The following is a 17,276-nucleotide window of genomic DNA, read 5'->3' as shown; positions in this document are numbered from 1 at the left end:
CGCAGCCTGCGTACTCAGGGACCACCGCTGCCTTCTTGCACGCCGGATGGCTTTTGCGCCGATTTCGCGCCAAACCTTCCCCCGACCTCCGCGCGCGCAACCCGAGCCAGCCCCGCGCCCGCCGGCTCGTCTTCTCCTACCAGTCCGGATGAACGCGTCTACTTCAACTTCTTGGCTGCCCGACTTCCATTCAGATAAATCCTCTGCCGGATCTGGGTGTTATTCTGATAGTAAATTATTGTTGTAAATTATTGGTTTTCTAATCTTAGTTGTACGAGGAGGTACGGTGCGTCCACCTATTCCTCCATCTTGCCGGAAGTGAGCTAACAATTTTTAATGTATTCATGTAGATACACTCATATAATTTTAACCATGGATGCTTTTTTCTTTTAAGATTTTTATGTATTTCTTTTTAGAGAGAGGGGATGGCAGGGAGAGAAGGAGAGAAACATCAGTTGGTTGCCTCTCACATGCCTCCAGCTGGGGACCTGGCCTACAACCCAGTCATGTACCCTAACCCAAAATTGAACCAATGACCTTTCAGTTCGCAGGCCCGTGCTCAATCCACTGAGCCACACCAGCCAGACCGGGATTCTTTTTTTAAGTATATTTTATTGATTATGCTATTACAGTTGTCCCTCTTTTTTTCTTCCCTTTATTTCCTTCCACCTTGCAACCCCCTCCCACCAGCATTCTTTCCTTTAGTTCATGTCCATGGATCATACATGTAAGTTCTTTGGCTTCTCCATTTCCTATACTATTCTTAACCTCCCCCTGTCTATTTTGTACCTACCATTTATGCTTCTTATTCCCTGTACCTTTTCCCCAGTTCTCCCCCCTTCCCCTTCTTGCTGATAACCCTCCATGTGATCTCCATTTCTGTGATTCTGTTACTATTCTAGTTTGCTTTTTATTTTTGATTTTAGGTTCAGTTGTTGATAGTTGTGAGTTTGTTGTCATTTTACTGCTCATAGTTTTGATCATCTTTTTCTTAGATAAGTCCCTTCAACATTTTATATAATAAGGGCTTGGTGATGATGAACTCCTTTAACTTGACCTTATCTGGGAAACATTTTATCTGCCCTCCCGTTCTAAATGAAAGCTTTGCTGGATAGAGTCATCTTGGATGTAGGTCCTTGCCTTTCATGACTTGAAATACTTCTTTCAGCCCCTTCTTGCCTGCAAGATTTCTTTTGAAAAATCAGCCAGTAGTCTTATGGGCACTCCTTTGTAGGTAACTGTCTCCTTTTCTCTTGCTACTTTTAAAATTCTCTCCTCTTTCATCTTGGGTAATGTAATTATGATGTGCCTTGGGGTGTACTTCCTTGGGTCCAACTTCTTTGGGACTCTGAGCTTTCTGGACCTGGAACACTATTTCCTTTGCCAGATTGGGGAAATTCTACCTCATTATTTTTTCAAGTAAGTCTTCCATTTCTTGCTGTTCCTCTCCTTCTGGCACCCCAATGATTCGGATGTTGGAACATTTAAAGATGTTCTAGAGGTTCCTAAGCTTCTCCTCTCCTTATTTTTTTGAATTCTTGTTTCTTCATTCCGTTTATTCATTCTGCTCCAAATTGTTGAATTGAGTCTGTTTCCTTCCCGTCACTGTTGATTTCCTTTACTTCACTTTGCATAGCCTTCACTTTTTCTTCTATTTTGCGATCATATTCAGCCATTTTTATGAGCATCCTGATTACCTGCAGAGTTCAAAACACTCTGCATCTGATAGGTTGGCTATCTCTTCATTGCTTAGTTCTATTTTTGGAGTTTTGATGTGTTCTTTCATTTGGGCTATATTTCTGTGTCTTGGTGTACCTGTTACATTGTAAGTGGTGGAGCCTTAGGTATTTGCCAGGGTAGGGCAAGCCACGAGGCTGCATTGTGATGCTGTATGTGGGGGGAGAGGTCAGAGAGGGAACAGTGCTGCTTGCTTGGCTCTTGGCAGGCTTTCAGTCTCTTTCCCCACTACCCACAATGAAACTGGGCCCTTCTGGTGCTGATTCCCAGGTGATGCATTTGTGTACATTCTAGGACCCTGTGGGGCTCTCCAGTGAGCTCTCCTATGAGGCTGGGAGTTTTTCCCACTGCCACCTCAACCACCATAGGTTTTTACAGTCAGAGGTTTTGAGGCTTTATCCTTCCCATGCCACGTCCCCTGCAAACACACACACACACACACACACACACACACTCTGGAACCCTGGGTTGCCCAGTCTGTCTCGCTCCCCAGTTATTCCTCCTGGTTTATCAGCACGCAAATGTGGCACCACCCGCTCCGCTAGCTGCTGCTTTGCTGGGAGTTCTCTCCACCCAGCTGCCAGTCTCCACCCCTCCTACCAGTCTGGATGAATGTTTCTTCTTTAACTCCCTGGTTGTCAGACTTCCGTGCAGTTGGATTTTCTGGCAGTTGCAGGGGGTTTTTTTGGGTTTTAGTTTTGTCCTTATTTTCATTGTTCGAGGCGGCAGTGTATCTATCTACCTACGCCTCCATCTTGGCTGAAAATCCTGGATGGTTTTTTTAGTGTGTTTTTTACTTGCCTCCTCCATTTCGTTGGTGATCCTGTGTGTTTCCTTTCACATTTTTCTTCATGCCTATTCTCATGTGTGTGTTTATACACATTAACCAAAAAATGAGATATTATATACATTTTGTTTTGCTTTTTTATTCACTTAGTAACACCAATGAAAACTTTTCTCAGAAGATTAGTATAATTACCCATATTTGAATTTTTTTCTGCTCTAAATAGCTTGAATAACATAGTAATTATCTACTGCTTGAGATTTAAGAGACATCGCTCACAAAATTGTATGAGCTTGCTGACCTTTTTCTTTGTTTAAATAGTCAGTGTTTAACAGCCTTTCAGTGTGTTGTTTACACATTGATTCAGTCAGGGATTTTTCTTCTGTAATCAGTTTTGGAAGTGTGAATGTTGCTATAGAACTTACTCATGCTTTTTAAATTATCAGGTATACTATGAAGTTAAATCTCTTTGGCCAGGGTTTATTTCTCTTTGTCATTCACATCTTTGGGCACCTTTTTTCCCTTATTGGTCTTTGCCACGGAGCCCCAGCAGTCCAGCTGGAGAACACAAAAGGGGCCCTGAGCATCCTGAGGAAGCGGCCTTAGTGCTCCCTCCACCCTGCTCGACCGCATTCTGGGCTCAGGCCCTTCAACCAAAGTGTCCCAGCCTCACTCAGACTCTTTTATACATCACTTTCTCTTTGAGTTCCTCCACACTCCTCACTGTAACCTTAATCAGGATGACCTTCAAAAAAAAAACAAACAAAAAACCCAGCCCAAAACATAAAGTGAAAACACAAAATTGGGGCGATATGTGTTGAGGGGATAATCATGCATTAAAATGGTTCCTGGATTCTGCATTCTCTCAGTCTTTTTTTTAAAGATTTTATTTGTTTGTCTGTTTTTTTAGAGAAGGGGAAGGGAAGAAGAAAGAGAGGGAGTGAGACATCAACCAGCTGCCTCTCGCATGCCACCAGCTGAGGACCCAGCTTGAAACCCAGACCAGGAACCACACCAGCCAGTGACCCTTTGGTGTGCAGGCTGGCTCTCAGTCCACTGAACCACTCCAGCCAGGGCTGCCTTCTCAGAATCTTATGTGTGGCTTTCCCTTTTCCCAACACTGCACAAGTAACAATGCACCTTCCTGAGTACTTTATGTTTTTAGGTTGTGTTTTTTAAATTTATTTGGTTTTTTGATTTTTAAATAAATACTCCTTTTTATTGTTTCTAAACCATGTATTATCTGTATTATTGAAGATGTATAGGATATATTGTAAAGCAGCAAGTCACATAATAATATGTGTAGTGTCTTGTTCTGGTTTCAGCATTTCATTTCTTTTGATCAGCCACCATAAGTCTAGTGCACATTAGATAAATCAAGATAATTACCCTTTTTGGCAATTATTTACCTTGAGTTTCATCCTTCTTTTAGTTTTCTTAACTATAGGTCATGGGGGGTAGTTTCTGTTTCCATTCTTCAGTTTTCTATTAATTTTTTTTTAAAGATTTTATTTTTAGAGAGGGAGGGAGGGAGAAGAGAAACATTAGTGTGTGGTTGTCTCTTGAGCTCCCCCTACTGGGGACCAGGCCCAAAACCCAGGTATATGTCCTGACTGGGAATCAAACTGGTGACCCTTTTGTTTGCATGCTGGCACTCAGTCCGCTGAGACATACCAACCTCGGCATCTGTTAGTTTTTTAAAAGGACAAAATATAATGAAAACAGTTTTCAGGTTCTTTTTTTTAAGCATATGACTTCTTTAAAATAAAATCTTATTTGGATGCCCTATATGTAAAACAACTTTCATGGTCCTGTAGTTCTTGGAGTATAGTTTAAAAACCATTGTAATAAGCCCTGGCTGGTGTGGGTCAATGGATTGAGCTCTGGCCTGTCAACCAAAAGATCACAGGTTTGATTCCCAGTCAGGGCATATGCTTGGGTTGTGGGCTGGGTCCTTTATTATGGACGTGAGAGAGGCAACTGATGGATGTATCTCTCACACATCAGTATTTCTCTCTTCCCCTCCTTTTCCCTCTCTCTAAAAATAAATAAAATATTTAAAAACCATTGTAATAAAATCTTTAGGTAATTACATAAGTAAATACTGATAAAGATGGTGCTGCTCCTGAAATTAAATTTCTGACAAGCAAGCAGTATCATATCATCTATTGTACTAGATCATCCTGCGTGGTGTGGGCCCAGCCCCCAGTGGCAAACATTTACTGCAAAGCAACTTCCTAAAATCCATGTTAAACCTTCTAAGGATGAGTGTAACCTGTTCAACCCCTTTTGCCTTTTCATTTGCAAATATTCCTCTTCTGTGATGTGATTAGCAGCATTGGCTCCTTTGTTTTCTGTAAAAGGTAACCACCTAAAGCGAACCTGTGCATGGTGAATGAGGACCATTATGTAATTGGTGGAGAACCTAATAAGGGCCTGTCACTGTCACAGGGAGGCCGAGGCTTTTACTCCCCTCGAGAGAAAAGCCATGCTCCCCCTGTTTTCTCCACCGGACTCGGTAGTCCGTGTGAATGTCTCATTTCATCCATAATGATGCAGACACTATGTATAGCTTGAAATGTTTATTACTAATGTATAAATACCAAATTTAATATAGGACAAGCATTTGGGGATTTTTGTACCAAAATGTTTTTTGCTTGAGAAATGGAGACACGTGTATTTAACCAACTGCCAACCTGTGTCACAACCCAGATGCTATTATTATTTTTTAATAATTTTTAAATATATTTTATTGATTATGCTTAGTTATCCTATTATCCCCTTTCACTCCCCTCCACCCTGAACACTTCACCCACCCACATTCCCCCACTTTAGTTCATGTCCATTTGTCATAAGTTCTTTAGCTTCTGCATTTCCTATACTATTCTTACCCTCCCCCTGTCTATTTTCTACCTACCATCTATGCTACTTATTCTCTGTACCTTTTTCCCCCTCTCTCCTCCTCCCAGCCCCCTGCTGATAACCCTCCATGTGATCTCCATTTCTGTGCTTCTGTTCCTGTTCTGTTTTTTTGCTTAGTTTGTTTTGTTTTTGTTTTAGGTGTGGTTACTAATTGTGAGTTTGCCGTCATTTTACTATACATGTATTTTATCTTTTTCTTAGATAAGTCCCTTTAACTTTTCATATAATAGGGGCTTGGTGATGATGAACTCCTTTAACTTGACCTTATCTGAGAAGCACTTTATCTGCCTTTCCATGCTAAATGAAAGCTTTGCTGGATAGAGCAATCTGGGATGTAGGTCCTTGCCTTTCCTGACTTGGAATACTTCTTTCCAGCCCCTTCTTGCCTGCAAGGTCTCTTTTGAGAAATCAGCTGATAGACTGATGGGAACTCCTTTGTAGGTAAATGCCTTCTTATCTCTTGCTGCTTCTAGGATTCTCTCTTTCATTTTTACCTTGGCTAATGTAATTATGATGTGCCTTGGTGTGTTCCTCCTTGGGGGAAGTCCAACTTCTTTGGGACTCTCTGAGCTTCCTGGACTTCCTGGAAATCTATTTCCTTTGCCAGATTGGGGAAGTTCTCCTTTATTATTTGTTCAAAGAACGTTTCCACTTGTTGCTCTTCCTCTTCTCCTTCTGGTACCCCTATAATTCCAATGTTGGAACGTTTAAGGATGTCCTGGAGGTTCCTAAGCTTCTCCTCCTTTTTTTGAATTCTTGTTTCTTCATTCTTTTCTGTTTGGTTGGTTGTTTCTTCTTTCTGGTCCACTCCATCTATTTGAGTCCCAGTTTCCTTCCCATCACTATTGGTTCTCTGTACATTTTTCTTTATTTCACTTAGCATAGTCTTCATTTTTTCATCTAATTTGTGACCAAATTCAACCAATTCTGTGAGCATCCTGATCACCAGTGCTTTGAACTGTGCATCTGATAGGTTGGCTACCTCTTCGTTGCTTAGTTGTATTTTTTCTGGAGTTTTGTGAAAGGTTTTCTTAGGCTCCACCGAGGAAATAAATGCTAATCAGCCATAAAAGTTAGGCAGCATAAAGCTCTTCATTGGGGTTTGTGTGCTTCTAGGCGAGGTTTTCTCGGTCCGCACAGCAGGAAGGCTGAGAAAAATCCGTGCAGGGCCGGAAAAATGGTGGGGTTTTATTTTGGGTTGGCTCTCCGTGGGAGCCGAGGATTGGTCCTTTGTGAACAAAGCGGCAGCATGTCTTTGGTGGTTCCTGACGTCAGCCATCTCTTCTGGGTTATAGTTCAGCCGCCCTTTTGTCCTACCCCACCCCTCCTGACACTTTGATCTGTCCTTTCATTTGGGCCATTTTTTTTTTTGTCTTATTGTGCCTGTTATATAGTGAGGGGCGGAGCCTTAGGTGTTGACCAGAGCGGGGCAACCCACGTCGCTGGGTTGTGACGCTGTATGTGGGGGAGGGATCTGAGCAGGAACAATGGCGCTTGCTCCTCTCTCTGCTGGATTTCAGTCACTTCCACCACTTCCCCCAAGCAAACTGGGCCCTTCTGGTGCTGATTCCTGGGTGGGTGGGTTTGTCTACCTTCTAGGACCCTGTGGGTCTCTGCAACAAACTCTCCTGTGAGGCTGGGAGTTTCTCCCGGCACCTCAGCCCCCACAGGTATTTTCAGTCGGTGTTTTGAGGCTTTATTTCCCCGCACTGGGACCCCAGGTTGCTCTGTCTGTCTCGCTCCCCAGTTTTGCCTGGTTTATCTGTGTGCGAATGTGGGATCGCCCAGTCAGGCAGCCACCTTGCGCACCAGCACCACCTGGCTGGGTCCTCCTGCTGCTGCTTCCACCCCACCCGCCCCCACCGTGACCCTCTCCCCCCAGCTGCCTGACTCCGTCCCTCCTACTGGTCTGGATGAATGTGTCTACTTTAACTCTTTGGTTGTTAGACTTCCATATAGTTCAGTTTTCTGTCATTACTGGTTGTTATTTTGTTTCTAAATTTTTGTTGTCCTTATTTTGGCTGTGGGAGGAAGCACAGTGTGTCTACCTACCCCTCTGTCTTGGCGGGAAGTCCTCCCTAGATGCTATTATTAATCATGGGAGTGATTGATGTTGGTTGGCTGCTGTTAATAATTATTTTAGGGAATATTTGGGACTTAAGATAATTTGATTTGATTTTTAAAAGTTTGATATTTAAAAATAACCATAATGGCATCATTACATGTTTATGTAAGTAACATTTTTATTAAAAATAACTGTTTTCTGCCTGGCTGTCATAGCTCAGTGGATTGAGCACGGGCTGGGAACCAAAGCATCGCAGGTTCAATTCCCAGTCAGGGCACATGCCTGGGTTGCAGGCCATGGCCCCCAGCAACTGCACATGGATGTTTCTCTCTCTCTTTCTCCCTCCCTTCCCTCTTTAAAAATAAATAAATAAAATTTTTAAAAAAATAACTATTTTCTAAAACAAAAAAAATAGTGAGAAGAGTAACATTGTTTTACACTTTTACAAATCTCTGTAATGTTTGTCTAAATAGAAGTTGGCAGAATTCTTTCTTCTGCTTCTGCATTCATTCTGTTGCAGTATCATAGGTCATAGAGCCTCAGGAGAACTCATCCATAAACTTAGGAGATAATGAGGATAGAAAGGCGAGTACCTTCTTGGTATAATAATGAAAGTAAGAAAGGGCTTCAGTTCCCCATCCACGTGCTGCAGATCATTGCTGCACACCACTCATGAGCCAAAGGCCCCTGGTATGTTGCACGTGTTCCACCAACTCTCTTTCTTTGTTTTGTTGCAGAGTCCTTTGGGCAGAATTATCCAGAGGTAAGAGTGTATAGTATGGTGATTTTATGAACATGATAACTCACTAGCTTTGTGTTTGAGTGGAAAGCGCACTTTGATCTTTTTTTTTTTTTTGACAACAGAAACATTAAATGTGATGAGATATTTTTCGCTATAATAAGGAACGAAATGTTCAGTTTTGGGGGTGGGGGCGGATAGGCAATATTGCCTGAAAATCTCACCATAATGTAAATAATGTAAATCTTATAGTTTGTTACCCCTTAAATTAAAAAAAAAAAGTTGATTAAAAGATCACAAACAGTGCCATTACCTGTATATTTTTTCTAATTTTGATTGATGCTTTTACATAGTTACAAATCAATATATGCTATAGTGTGCTTTACTTTTTAAAATATAAAAATGATTTGGAATATGAGGTCTGTCCAGAAGGTATCCAGCCATGTAATATGCAAAATAAAGATATTTATTAAAGAAGATACAAGCTACAAGAAACATTGTACATAGGACATTGTATAGTCCCCTTCAAAGTAGGCACCTTGGGACCTCACACAGTTCTCCCAGTTACCATCAGCTGCCCTGTTGTATTTTCCTGAATCTCATTACCAGTCTGAAATCTCTTCCCTTTCAAAGGTAATTTTGGTTTTGGGAAAAGCCAGAAGTCACAGGATGCCACATATGGGCTGTAGGGAGGCTGAGTCACCTAGGTGATTTGATGTTTCACCAAAAAACTGCACAAGACATGATGCATGAGCGGGCATGCTGTTGTGAATAAGCTCATGCTGTTGTCCATATCTCTGGCCTTCTGAATCACCCTTTCCATGAAGGAGTGTTCAAACTCAACAGAAAATTTGATGCAGATTTGTTGCTGTACTTGCTCAGTCATTTTGAACACAACGGCCACACAGTTCATGTGCTCACTCACTCATGCTGTCCCCTCTGACTAGTGCAGTGAAGTTGTCACTGTTCACACATGCACATTCCAGTCCACTCTCCTTGGCTGCCAGGTTACATCAATGTCGTGCAAACTATTCTCCTTATGTTAACAGTGGCTGGAGTTTTTCTGGACAGATTTTGTATGTTTCACTTAAGTCATTATGATTATTTTAAATGGATTGATCACTTCTTGGCCTTTTGGCTAAGATCAGGTATATTTTAAATGGATTGATATTAATTAAAATTCTTTTGGCTTTGCTAATATTATATAGGCTGTTCTATGGTGTTTGCCTTAAATTATTTTTGGGGGGATAGATTAAAAAAATATGATTACTGGATCAGCAGGATGACTGTTTTAATGAATCTTGTTCAATTTGGCCTAATTGCCCTCCAGAGTGTGTATACAAAGTTATAATGGATTGATGATATCTGTTTCCAAAAATTTTGTTAGCATTTATAAATCTTTCTTCATTTTGACTAGTTTAATAGGTATAAGAACATACATAGAGATTATTTTGGTGTACGTCATGATTTAAATTCAAGAGAAGTGTCATAGATAGTAGAGAATCTTTAAAAAATATTTTGGAGCCCTGACCAGTGTGGGTCAGATGGTTGGAGAATTGTCCTGTAAACTGAAAGGTTCTGGGTTCAGTTCCCAGTCAGGTTTGGTCCCTGGGTTGCAGGTTCGGTCCCTGGTTGGGACACATACAGGAGGCAGCAGATTAATGTTTCTTTCCCTCTCTCTCTTCACCCTTTCCCCTTTCTCTAAAATCAACAAGCATGTCCTTGGGCAAGGATAAAAATAAATAAAAGGTTATTTTTATTAAAAAATTAATAATCATTTGGATATCTGGGTATTATTGTATGTATTTTTGTGTTCATTTTAATTTTTAGGAAGCTGATGGAACTTTGGATTGTATCAGCATGGCCCTGACTTGCACCTTTAACAGGTGGGGCACGCTGCTTGCAGTTGGCTGTAATGATGGCCGAATTGTCATCTGGGATTTTTTGACAAGAGGCATTGCTAAAATAATCAGTGCGCACATCCATCCAGTCTGTTCTTTATGGTAAGGAATTTTGATATTAATATGTTTGATGTAAGGTAAAGTGGGGGGATGAATGGTGACTTTGTAATTGGCAATCTCATTGTAGATATTTTAATATTTAGAGCATGAAATATCTATACGTTAGTAATAAAATTGCTCAGAGCTTGTGTAGACCCTGAACCCATGCTGTCCTCGAAGCTCCTTTGTGATGAGAAATTTAGTGTAATATATGAACCTATATCAGGCTCTGTCTGATATTTCAATGCTGAACAAATACCTACTAGTTGTAGGTATAGTAATATTTGTGATAATGAAGTTTTATTTAAAATAAAAAATCTTGGTTAGGAGAGAAGCTTGGAAGTCATCTAGCTCAGCCTTGTCCAGGTTCTTGAAATCCAGCAATTGTAGTGATCACAAGCATGTCCTTTTCTTTGTAGAACCGTATAGTTATTAAGGCTTTCTATCAAATATTCAAGTTGAACTTTGGTCTAATATAAATTCCCATTGATTTCTTTCTTATTCTCTTAGATGACTATTCAGAAAATTTTATTTGGGGGCAGCACTTGTTTTAAGTGAACTTGAGGCCAAAAAAAGCACCTAGTCAAATCTAGATTTACTGAACTGTAACATATTTCCTTTTGTCTAAAGAGAAACAGCAGAGGTATTGTAAAGTACTGGTTCGGAAGGGGGCCTGAACCCTAGTTTAGGTTTAGCCATTCATGAACTGGTCATTTTGGGAAAAACTTTTCTCTAATACGCAAAGTGTGCCACCAGCCCCGGCTGGTGTGGCTCAGTGGACTGAGTGCCAAACTGTGAAACAAAGGGTCACCAGTTCAATTCCCAGTCAGGCCACATGCCTGGGTTGCAGGCCAGATCCCCCAGTAGAGGGTGCATGAGGCAACCACACATTGATGTTTCTCTCTCCCTTCCCCTCTCTCTAAAAGTAAATAAATAAAATCTTCAAAGTATAATACGAGCCAGCATGATCTCTTGGGTCCCTTCCGGCTCCTTTGCCATTTCATTTGTTTTTATTGTTGTGTTTTTACAATAAAGATTTAGATACATATATTTTTAACAACTCTATTAAGATATTATAATTCACAAACTAATTTTAGAACTCCTGCCTATTAAAATGTATTTTATAAACTAGTGCATAATCATTTATAAAATTATGGAAAATATAGCAAAGTAGAAAGAATTAATGTCTCCCATAGTTCCATCACCCAGATGTTACTGCTGTAAAATTTTTGATAGGTTTCTACATACAGTTTTTAAAAAGCAGAGTTTGTAATTGTGCTGTGTCCTTTTTGTCTTTATGGAAAAGTTTAAAATGTAGTTTACTGAAAGATAGATACCTTTGCAGAGAGAAATAGCACTAACAGTCCAATCTAGAAGTTTAAATAAAAGTAGATGATTTAAAACTAACAATATATATAAAGCTGAAGTCACTGCCTTGAATAATTTATATACCACATCCAGTATTTTATGTGGACTTCCATTCTTCAGACAGAAAAAATGAATTGGGCATGTAATGACTTGGCTTTCACATCCAAGCATCTCACTGTAAGTAAACTTGAGCAGTCAGATTCCTTGCTAATGAGGACTTACCTGTGGTGACAGTGCCATCTATAGAGTTATGTAACAGACATGCATCTGAGAGAACAGAAAGAGATGAATTCTAGGATATACAAACATAATTTTTAAACAAGGGGTCAGTGAGACTAGCCTTTCTATTATGAGGTGAAACTGCTCCCATAACAGACCAACAAACTCAACATACTCTTTCTAATATGGTACATAAAGTGTTTGAAATACCAAAGAATTACCTTTTTGGAGTGTGTTGATGTAGGGGGGCTCTGCCTGCAGGCCCCTCTGTCCCCGCACCCCAGCCACCACAGATGAAAATAAGTCTACCAAGACATGATCTGCTTGGGGAGGAAAGGTGGCCATTCTCTCAAAGGAGAAGGGCCAAGAGCCTTTTCTTCAGTAGGCTTTTATTGGGTTCATTTTGCACAGGAATACAGGTAAAGCTCATTAATCATTGTCAGGCAGCAAGGATCAAGCAATAGATAGCATACAGAGAACTACAAGGGCTTTTCTGTGTCAGTGTCTGTTAGCTAAAGCGCTACAGAACTTTGGGAAACAAATTCATTTCCTGCTCGGACCCTTATCACTTAATTGAGAGCATTCTTAGCAAAGCAGGTTGCACAGGATTTTATGTATTCTTTTTTAGGCCTGATCACCCTGGGGAATCCGCCCTTTCCAGCACAGGGCTGCACTGCCCTCTGTCATTATTTCAGGCTTAAGTCAGGCAGGGGAAGTAAGGCAGCCAAGAGATTAGGAGACTTTTTGCAGACAGAATGAGGACTCAGGCTATGTCAAAACTGAGGGGCAGGGGTCCATCACCCCCATTTGCTATAGCCCCCTAAGTCCTTCCCTGGGGCCCCTGGTGATCTTGCCTGTCTTAGGTCGTCCCTCCCTTGAGGAGTCTTACCCGTCACTGGCTAACTGGTCATGCACTGGGGGCCAGGCAGGGTGTAGTAAAAAGGGCAGAGGTGGCACCCTTGCCAGGGAGGTAAGCTTTGTCTCCTTAGTGGCTTATGGTCCCAAGGTTGCTCACCCAGCCTTAGCCACGGGGGGGAGGGGGGGATGTGGTTTACAGCTTCTGAAACCAAGCAGGGCAGTTTCCAGAATCTCCCCCTTTCTTGTTTATGAATATAATTGTAGTTGTTAAGCCTGTGAAACCTACTATTTGCTGTTTTTGAATATGATCTTGAGAAAACAACTTGCATATACATTGTAAAGCAAAAATAAGGATTAAGACAAGGAGGTACCCAAGGGCTACCATGACCCAAACTTGTAAATTCAGTCCATTGAACCAGTTTTTAGGATTCAGCTATTGTAGATTATTGTGGAGGGTCTGGAACACTTTTTGTTTAATTAGGTGTTTGATATTACTGAGCTGCTGGTGGGGCTCAAGCTGGAGCTGAGCAGTCTGTCCTCTGAGACTGGTAGAGAATGCGCCCTCCAGGCGATGATGAATATCTGCCCAGGAATGCTGACTGGAATTCCACTTTAAAGGAGTAACACACACTTACAGAAGTTTGGATCGGGGGAGTCCAGTGGAGCAAAGGTGGGTCGTGGCCAGGGAAGCCTTTTCTGTGATATGGCTTCGCCCTCTTCGCCAGCAGCTCCAAAGGTCATTCTGGAGAGTAAACACAAGCATACCCTCTTCCCCAAGTTAATAGTTCAACTGGGCCTTCCCATTTTCCTTCCCCCGATGGGTCTTTGTATAAGACCAAGGGGTGTGGGACTGCAGGACTGTTTTGCACAAGGTGTTTGTCAATGGGTGACTTTAAATTATCATTACAATTCAAAAAAATTTATGTATATGTTGCTAGCATGGTTAAATTCCTGGGGGATGTTTCCTGACTCCCCCTTTTTTGTTTGTTTAATAAAGTTTTAAAGGTCTGGTGAGCTGTTTCAATAATTGCTTGACCTGTAGGATTACAGGGGATACCTGTTTTATGCAGAATTCCCCATTTTTCTAAAAAAGCCTGAGTGGCTTATGCAGTGTATCCTGGGCCATTATCAGTCTTGATTTCTTGTGGATGCCATAAGTGGCTGAAGGTCTCCAGCCACTGAGCTCTTACATTCTTCGCTGACTCCCCGGTGAGGGGAGTGGCATGTAGAACACCTGAGTGAGTGTCTGCTTGGAAAGACAGGCCCCTGCTGTTTCTGCAAGCTGCAATGAGTTTGAGCAGCAAGTTGATTACCCTGTTGTTTTCAGGACCTGGCAGTTCCTAGGTCTAGAATTTGCAGTGTTTCAAAGACTTAGATGCTTATTATTATTCTTATTTCCTTTCCATTTCCACTTTTCCTGCCACACATGAATGTGGTATCTTTTTTCTTTATTCCTTCTTACCCTTTTTCCTTCATAATTCTACACTTTCCTTTCCTTCACTTTCTTAAGTCTTTCCTTACCAACCATCTATGACTTGAACTTTCTACAACATACATACATAATCCACATAACATCCCAAAATAGGCAAAACAAGTCTTTTAAAACTTAAGCCTGATTAGATTGATACTATGAAATGAAGAGGGGGACGGTAACATCTGTTTGCTAAATTATTTGAGGTTGCAACCCTCTAGGGTTAATGCCAAAAGTAGGGGGTGCTTTTGAAAGTGCTTGACAGTCTGCACATTCTCTAATAATTTGTTTTGCTTGGGCCGGTGGAACATTAAATTCTTTACAGGCGGCCTATTTTGGTGAAAAAATTGATGAGACATTACTGCAGATTGAAAAGTATTGCTAGTCTGGCAAGGGCATCAGCCCAAGAATTACCCTTTGCCATAGGTCTGGGCAAGCCTGAATGAGATCAGATATGAGTAATAAATAAGGGGTGCTTCCTCTTATCTAAAAGACTTTGCAGGATGAGAAATAGACTTAGTAACTGAGGCTCAGTGGACCTTTTTAATAGAGCCTGATCTATATGAAGGAGTGTATATACATTATAACCGGAGTCACAAACTAAGAGGCTCTTTGGAACAGTGCTGGAGGGCAAGAATAGCCCCCCAAATTTCCGCCTGTTGGGTGAAGTGCCCTCCAGAAAACAAGTGTTTCCACTCGTTCCCTTCTTTCCAGGTGATAGCAGCTTTTCCCATTTTTCCTAAACCATCAATAGAGATAGTTCTAGCTTTAGGAATAGGAGCGGCACTGAATTTTTCCCCTATGCAGATGTTAAGAGTAGAGAGGTTTTGGAGAAGTTCATCAGAAGGTAGTTGGATATTAAGATCCCCTACAAAATCAGTGACTGCACACTGAAATTCTAAAGATTGACTATAAAGTTGTTGTAGATACGCTTGGGCGAGTGGAACATGTATAACAGCTGGGTCATGGCCAAAAAGCTGAATTACTCTATCATGGCTTTTGATAATAAGCTGACATAGCGCAGTAATATAGATGGTAATAGTACGCTGGGTTTGATGGGACAAAAATAACCATTCAGTCATTTCTAAATTAGGTGACAACTGTCTGATTAAGCTAGTAGGTGTCCCCAGTGTGGGGAAGCAAAAAGTCTGACAGGTATTTGTCTGTGTACCCTAGTGAGCTGCCTGGAAGAAAGGTATTGGTTAACTAAATGTAATTCCTGTCTAGCCCAATCACTTAAGGATCTTGGAGAATTTAGATCTGAATCTAGACAGTGGCCACTAAGGAAAAGGTGGCAGGGTGATTTGTATTCCCCACGAGTGAGGAGGTCCCTGCCCCAGACAATAAGTGGAGCGGGAAGGACATAAGGCTGAATTTGTCCAACTTGACCATCCGGATCAAAACATTCAGGAATCCACACACTTTTGTGGGGCTGAGAAATGCCCCCTATCCCAGGTATAGAAATGCAAACAAAATAGAAATCTCTTTCTTGAAATTAAGCATGCTGGCAGCCTCCCAAAGCGTGGGGGCTGCTGTCCCTTACTTCAGAGATGACCTGGCTGGAACTCCCCTCTGTGACATGCTCTCTGTGCCAGTTCTAAGTCTGCTGCTAGGCACCGGCCAAGGTGAGGCTCCTTGTGGAACCACAGCCCCAGGGGCAGATCCAGTGGGTCAGATCCCTGGTGCTGGGCATGGGGAAAGGTTGCTCCTGTTTGCACGGAGAGGAGGGGGAGGTGAGGGGTACCAACTCTGTCCACTACTGCTGCCGGTTCTTGGCAGAGAGACCAGGCCCTGCTGTGCTGCGAATGCATCAGCTGGACTTACTAGACGCGGCCATGATGCTTATTACAGCTGGGGTGACCCGCCGGAGGGGTCCGGCAGGCGTCTAGAGTCTCCGCTGCCACTGTCCCATAGGCCCCTTCTCTTTTTGTCTAAGCTTTCCTAATTGTGAGGGCTTCTCTGCCCGGCTTTTTCCCATATTTCCAAGTCTAAAGATCCCTCATCAGGGAGATGTCCAGCAGCCCTAAAAAGCTGCTGAATTAGCTTGAAACATTGCTCTTGTTACTTAGAGAGCTCATTCCCCATGGTTGAGGATTTGTAGAAACCCTTAAAGAAATTCTGTAACAAATAAAAGAACCTTTTCTGAAATTCCTCCCACCGCAAGCGCGGTGATTACAAAACCAGTTTCAGTTTTGCTTTCACTCCATCTGCACCCTCAGATCCTGTTTCTTGCTAATGAGGAGAGTGTAGTGGGTCAAAAATGTGCTGTTGGTAGAAGACAGTCAGGGAGAGGGGTACTGGATATTTCGGGTACCTTAACCCCGCTTATGGGTCTCGGTTTCTCTTCCCAGTTGTCTAGACCAGCTGGGAGGGCTTGGAGCACTGCGTGACCAACCCTTAAATTGTACTTCCCTGGATGAGCTAAAAGTTAAATCACATTTCCTCACAGGTGGAATTTCCTGTGAGGCCCCTGCACGTCCCAGGAATTGATCCCAGACACTTCCACGAGGTGCCCACTCATGTAGGGACTCCCAAGATCTGGAGCCAGAGGGAGGAAGTGCCTCTTTTTTCTGGTGCTCAGCAAGAAGCTGAAATGCTCATAAATACCTCGCTACAAAAGCTGATAAAAGGGAAAGCCTTTGCTTGCTCCTCCGCAAACCTAAAGCTAGGCAGGGATTATGCTGCAGGGGATGGGACTATGAATGCTTTTACAGTGTGCCTCTCATTGTGTGGGCTTTTGCTTGTGGCTGGCAGGAAACCTAGAGATCTGACCTGGCCCACATCCTAGCTTATTCTCTCACTAATGTCTTCTAGCGGCAAGCGCCCCTGTGGCTCTTAACTGCTCGACCCATGCCCTCAAAATGCAGCAAATGCTTGGGAGAGAGAAAGCAAGACTCCTATTCATGGAAAAGGGTGCAGGGGAGAGAAATGAGAAGAAAACCTCTGAAGGGGCAGCATGACAGAAATCTTTCCTCTTATCTGTAACATGGGGGCCTTACCAAGAGATGCCCCTGTCCCTGAGGGGATGAAAGCGCTAATTTCCATCCTCTTAGGAGTGCAGTGATGATGGCTCATAGCCTTTAGTCAAAGCAGGTCCCAAATCCTCAGGTCAG

General features: G+C 42.2%; 1 protein-coding gene across 3 annotated transcripts in view; it reads left to right on the top strand.

The window, feature by feature from the left end:
- Positions 1–17,276, top strand: part of RBBP5 (RB binding protein 5, histone lysine methyltransferase complex subunit) — a 46,957-nt gene that overhangs the window by 4,630 nt on the left and 25,051 nt on the right. For all 3 annotated transcript variants that reach the window (XR_004900704.1, XM_028530681.2, XM_028530682.2), the window contains exons 2-3: positions 8,246–8,271; positions 10,078–10,250. Coding sequence is in view for 2 of the 3 variants with exons in the window: in XM_028530681.2 (XP_028386482.1) it covers positions 8,246–8,271; positions 10,078–10,250 (199 nt within the window). In the remaining variant the exon portion in view is untranslated. The remainder of the gene's footprint in view (positions 1–8,245; positions 8,272–10,077; positions 10,251–17,276) is intronic.

Source organism: Phyllostomus discolor, chromosome 14 (assembly GCF_004126475.2).
Source record: "Phyllostomus discolor isolate MPI-MPIP mPhyDis1 chromosome 14, mPhyDis1.pri.v3, whole genome shotgun sequence".
Classification (NCBI taxonomy): domain Eukaryota; kingdom Metazoa; phylum Chordata; class Mammalia; order Chiroptera; family Phyllostomidae; genus Phyllostomus; species Phyllostomus discolor.
This window is presented reverse-complemented; position numbering and strand designations above follow the sequence as displayed.